We start from the raw sequence: 6,165 nt of genomic DNA on the forward strand, positions 1-6,165 counted from the left end.
CCAGTCCCAGCTCCTATGCCAAAAGGCAGGGCCTGATGGCCGCTGGCTGTGGAGGAGCTTGAATATGTCTTCCTCAGCTCCAAGAGACAGTGACTGGAAGGGGCCCACTGCCCCGTGTTCGCTTGTTCCTTCACCTTATCCCCCGCCAGCCAAGGTAATGCCTTTCTTCCTTGGCAATATGAGACAATGTCTACCGATGAAAGGAATATGTGGAGGCAGAGGCTGTGATGCGGAAAGATTTCATAGAATCATAGAATGCTTTGGGATGGAAGGGACTTCTGAAGGTCATCCCCCCCTGCAATTGGCAGGGACATCTACAACTAGATCAGGTTGCTCAGAGCCCCATCCAGCCTGGCCTCGAATGTTTCCAAGGATGGGGCATCTACCACCTCTCTGGGTAACCTGTTCCAGTGTTTCACCACCCTCATCATGAAAAACGTGTTCCTTATATCTAGACTGAATCTACTCTCTTTAAGTTTAAAACCATTACCCCTTGTCCTATCGCAACAGGCCCTACTAAAAAGTTTGTCCCTTTTTTTTTTTTTATAGGTCCCCTTTAAGTACTGAAAGGCCACAATAAGGTCTCCTCGCAACCTTCTCTTCTCCAGGCTGAGCAACGCCAGCTCTTTCAGCCTTTCTTCACAGGAAAGGTGTTCCATCCCTCTGATCATTTTTGTGGCCCTCCTCTGGACCCTCTCCAACAGCTCCATGCCTTTCCTGTGCTGAGGACTCCAGACCTGGATGCAAGTACTCCAGGTGGGTTCTCACCAGAGAAGACTAGAGGGGCAGAATCACCTCCCTCAACCTGCTGGCCACACTTCTTTGGATGCAGCCCGGGAAACAGCTTTCTGGGCTGCAAGAACACATTGCTGGCTCGTGTCCAGCTTTTCATCCACCAGTACCCTCAAGTCCTTCTCTGCAAGGCTGCTCTCAATCCCTCTGTCCCCCAACCTGTATTGATACCAGGGGTTGCCCCGGCCCAGGTGCAGAACCTTGCACTTGTCCGTGTTGAACCTCATGAGGTTCACATGGGCCCACTTCTCGAGCTTGTCCAGGTCCCTCTGGATGGCATCCTGTCCCTCAGGCGTGTCAGCTGCACCACTCAGCTTGGTGTTGTGCGCAAACTTGCTGAGGGTGCACTCGATCCCGCTTTCTATGTCATTGATGAAGATACCAAGCAGTACTGGTCCCAATACAGACCCCTGAGGGATACCACTCATCACTCGTCTCCATCTGGACATTGGGCCATTGACCATTACCCTCCGGATGCAACCATCCAACCAATTCCTCATCCACCAAACAGTCCACCCATCAGAGCCACCTCTCTTCAATTCAGACAGAAGGATGTTGTGGGCGACAGTGTCAAAGGCCTGATGCCAGAATGCAGGGCCTGATCGCCCCTGGCTTAGGAGGAACTGAGTATGTCTTCTTTAGCTCCAAGAGACAGTGACTGGAAGGGACTCCTTGTCCTGTGTCCCGCCCTCTCCTTCCTTTGGGAATGATGAAATGTCCACTTGTGCCCCCACCTTACTTCCCCCCACCCAAGACAATGCTTTTCTTCCTTGTCAACTAGAGACAATGACACCAAAGAAGGATTACGTGGAGGCAGAGGCTGAAATGCGGAAAAGTTTAATGACTCTGAAGAAGGAGATGAGATCACTTCTAGAGGAGGGGATGAGAGCAGGGAGAGCACTAGCAGCTGTTGAAAGTCTGTGCCCATTGCCCACAGGAGATATCCCACAGGGCATCCATCTGCCTGCACCACGGAGGAAGAGGGGTCAGCAGATCCCCCACATTGGCTCTGGGGGGGTCTTACAGCCCAGAAGAAAAGCAGACAAGAAAGAGACGGGAGAGAGTGGAAGGCAAGGAAATTAGACTTTGGCCATGTTTTCAGAGAGCCCCAGCTGCACCTCCTCTGGAAGGGCAGCACTGCATGCTCAGCCTCTCCAAAATCGATGGCCAGGAGCTCTGTCCTCAGTCCAGAATCTAGGCCTGCATTCCTGGGCGTCCTCATCCAGGCTGTCACCAGTGGCTTTAGCAGGGGGGGCATCTGCTGCCACAGTAGCGGCTGGTGATGCAGGAGAGGTCACAGCAGCCAGAGGTGATGGGCACTCCCTGAGAGCTGAGGATGCTGCCAACGGCAGCAGAGGTGGAGGATCCCACAACGGTGTTCTGCGGGAAGGAGCTGAGGATGGGTCCGGGCAGGGTCACCACCACGGGGGAGGGCTCGATGACGACGGTGGAGTTCTGGCACTGCCTGACACAGGGCTCATTGCAGCTGTTGGCCAGCGGGGTCGGGCCGCAGGGCCGGCAGGGCAGGCACTGGTCGTAGCAGGACATGTCTGGAGGGTGGAGGTGCACCTGGGAGAGAGGGCAGAGAGGAATCAGAGCACAGGCACATGTGAGGAGCAGTCTGCCACGAGCTCATCACCCCACTGCAAGTGTGTCAAAGGCACCTGCTGAGCCAGGAGGTAGAAACTAAGCAGTGAGGCAGAAGGGTTTCTGGGCCTCATCCAGGCATGGTGCTGCAAAGTGTCACCTGGCCCAATGAGGCTGCTGCCCACTTCTTCAATTAAGAGCCTTCTCAGGCAAGTCCCAAACACTCCCTGAGTCAAACCTTCACCTGTCTTCAGCCCCTCATGAGAAGCAGCACCATGACCTAGCACAGGATGGAGAACCTCACATCTGCATGAACAGAAAAGGACATAAGGAAAGGGCTTCAGACTCACCTGGTTCCCAAGGAGAAAGAGGCAAGAGAAGTGGATGAGAGAGTGGGGAGCTGGGCTGGCTTTTATGGTGGCCCGGACCTGCCCCAGGCCCACACGTAGCTTCTACGGAAGTGGCAATTTTCTAAGGTGCTCGTGACAAACGGAACGCATCCCAGCTAATGACATAGGCTGGGTGGTTGTTTTCCAGGATGCTCCCTTTTCATTTCCTGGCTAATGCCATACTCGTTGCCTCACAGAGGCTTCTTCTGAGTGCTGGGCTTGAGAGGCCCCAGGTTTTCTGGGGCAGGAATGTCTCAGTGTCAGCAGAAGACGCAGCTCAAGTCCTGGATGGGTCCAATGCAAGGCAGTGATGTTGGCCTGGGGCAAACTGCTGGGGTTGCCTGGGGTCACATTGACAGGAAGGGGCCCAGCTGCTCCCAGCCCTACAATCCTCGGATGGTCACCCAAGGGCTTTCCATGCGTGAGGACATGCTGTGTCTTTCTCTTTCCATCCCTCCCTCCCAACACAATGAGGATGATTCACTGTGGAGGCTGCCTGCTGCCCTCCCAAGTCCTGAGGGAGCGTTTGAAGGGTCCATTTTGGCCCCCAGCCTCAAATACAGCAGGGGCAGAGGAAGCAGCAGTCCACCTCATGGCTTCCATGGAGCACAGTGGGACCAGCTGGTTCAGAGGTTTGGAGCCAGACAATATCTGGAAGGATACAGTTATTAATTTATATCGGGCATTACTCGCTACGTGAAAATTATTGAAACTTGAACAGACAGGCAGAAAGAAGATGTCATTTTGTGGCCTGAACACAGTAAGAAAAACTCCATGAAACATCAAATGGCAAAACTGTTTTTAAATTCTCTGTGGGGAACATTTGGACAGAGGTACAACCTACTCAACATCAACATTGTAAGACAACCAGATGAGTTGTATAGTTACCTCTTTTCTCCAGCTTGTGCTTTTATCGATGAGGATGCAGCCACCGTCTCATGGAACCACGCCGAAGGGTACATGACCCTGGCGTACAATACTAACATTTCCATAGGTTTCTTCACCGCAACATATTCAGACCTAGAGCTTTACAATCTCTCAGGTGCCCTGCAAGACCATTACCTTTATCTTGACAGAGGCTCCGTGATATCTGTGAGTCATCCAGGGGACGGGGAACCCCCTCCTCAGTGAGTTGATGGGCACGTGTCTGTCAGACGAGCATATCGTGGAGTTTGTGTCATCAGGCCCTAAATCCTATAGCGTCTTGCAGTCTAGAGAGAAGTGCAATTTAGAGGTTAAAGGCATCATTCTAAATGCATCAAACAGAGAAAAGGTCAATTTTGAGGCACTGAGGGATCTCGTGTTGGATTACAGTGTAAATCTAGACAGTGACAACCCTGAAAAGATCATGATAAAACATTGTTGTATCGCCAGGAACAAGCAGATATGGACAATAGAAACCAAGGCCCCTTTGAAAGATGCAGGAAGTAATCTATGACAAAAGACTACTGACTAAAAATTTAAAAGCCTCCTTTATGGCTTTTGATCATGGGCATGCACTAGAAACACCCCTTTTCTGCTATCCCAGAAGGGCAGAGCAACTGTGGGAAAAGTTATTTTGTAAAAAGTCTTGTGGAGAATCACCAAATGGTAGAGGTTGGAAGGGACCACTAGAAGTGACTTCTCCAACCACCCTTCTGAAGCAGAGTCACCTAGAGCAGGTTACCGAGAACTATGTTCTGATGGCTCTTGAATATCTCCAAGGAGGGAGACTCTACAGCCTCTCTGGGCAACCTGTCCCAGTGCTCAGTCACACTCACAGTAAAAAAAGTGTTTCATGATGTTTCAGACACAGCCTCGTGTGTTTCAGCCTGTGCCCATTGCCTGTGGTCCTGTTGTTGGGCGCCACTGAGGAGAGTCTTCTTTGCACCTTCCCAGGGCCTCCAACGTGCCCACAGTTCCTCTCTGGAGGACAGCAGTTGTCAGGATTCCTGTTCCTGACATGCTGCAGGGCCAAGGGAGTATTTCTGAGCAGAGGCGCAGCAAGGCAAGGACTGACGACCATCGGCTGTGGAGTAACTCGGGATGTCTTCCTCAGCTTCAAAGAGGCAGTGCCTCTTTCAGAGGCCTCGCTGCAGTGTGTCCCACCCTCCAATGCCTCTAGGAGTGATGAAGGGTCCCCCTGTGTCCCCCCTCCTAATTTCCCCCCAAAGCAATGGCTTTCTCCCTTGGCAGTCAGTATGAAAGACACTCCACGGGACAAAGACGGGGTTGCAGCAATTCTTTAATGAGTGTAAAGAGGGAAATGAGGTCACTGCAAGTGGAGGCCACCAGTGCGGGGAGGAGCAGGAGAAGCCAAGAATCTGTTGCCCTTTTCCTGTGGCAGAGTTCCCACAGGGCATCTGTCGACGTGCCCGGCAAAGGGAGACAGGCAAGCAGGTCATTCAAGGCTGGTTTCTGGGGTCCTCGCAGCACACTTTGAGGGGAGCACAAGACAACAAAGAGAAGAGAGAAGACGGGTGAGTGGAAGAGAGGAAAGGTAGACCTTGGCCATGTTTTCTGAGAGCCCAGGCTGGTCCCTTCCAGTCTGCCCTTGCAGGGCAAGCCAGAGATGGTCAGCTGCTCTTAAAACAGCGGCACAAAGTTTGATCGTCTGTCCAGCATCATGTTTTGAGTTCCTGGGGGTCCTTATCCGAGGCCGTTGTAAGCACTTTTAGCAAGGGGGGCATCTGCTGCCACAGTAGCGGCTGGTGATGCAGGAGAGGTCACAGCAGCCAGAGGTGATGGGCACTCCCTGAGAGCTGAGGATGCTGCCAGCGGCAGCGGAGGTGGAGGATCCCACAACGGTGTTCTGCGGGAAGGAGCTGAGGATGGGTCCGGGCAGGGTCACCACCACGGGGGAGGGCTGGATGATGACGGTGGAGTTCTGGCACTGCCTGACACAGGGCTCATTGCAGCTGTTGGCCAGCGGGGTCGGGCCGCAGGGCCGGCAGGGCAGGCACTGGTCGCAGCAGGACATGTCTTGGTATCCGAGGTGCACCTGGGGGAGAGGCAGGGAGGAAGCAAAACATGGGGATGTGTGAGGAGCATCTTGTCAACACACCATGAGGGAGCCAAAGAACAAGCAGGCCCACGAGGTGAAGGCTGTGCAGAGATGGATGAGGGCTTCTTGGCCTCATCCTGCCAGGGCCCAAAACCAGCCACCTCAGGTGGCTCACACTCAACAGGTGTTATGTGGCTACTGCCTAGCTCCTGAGTCCAGAAGCCACCTCAGTACTGTCCCAGCATCCCTCCATGTCTAACCTTCCCCCCACTTCCCTCTCCCATGACAAGCATCCTCAAGAGCTGGCATAGGACAAAACTGGTGTCAGCTGAGAGGTCCATTAAGGTGAGGCCTCCTTTTAAGGGAAGTGGAGAAGGAGAAGGGTCTTCAGACTCACCTGACTCCCAAGGAGAA

General features: G+C 53.2%; 1 protein-coding gene across 1 annotated transcript; it reads right to left on the reverse strand.

Moving 5' to 3' along the window:
• Window positions 1–2,034: 2,034 nt before the first annotated feature.
• On the reverse strand, window positions 2,035–2,340 carry LOC309600067 (feather keratin Cos2-3; the record flags this gene model as incomplete). The annotated part of the gene is made up of 1 exon (XM_082332121.1): window positions 2,035–2,340. The coding sequence occupies one exon, from the start codon at window positions 2,338–2,340 to the stop codon at window positions 2,035–2,037; it is 306 nt and encodes a 101-aa protein (XP_082188247.1).
• Window positions 2,341–6,165: the final 3,825 nt, after the last annotated feature.

The sequence above is a fragment of the Platalea leucorodia genome (assembly GCF_965183815.1).
Source record: "Platalea leucorodia genome assembly, chromosome: 22".
Taxonomy (NCBI): Eukaryota; Metazoa; Chordata; class Aves; order Pelecaniformes; family Threskiornithidae; genus Platalea; species Platalea leucorodia.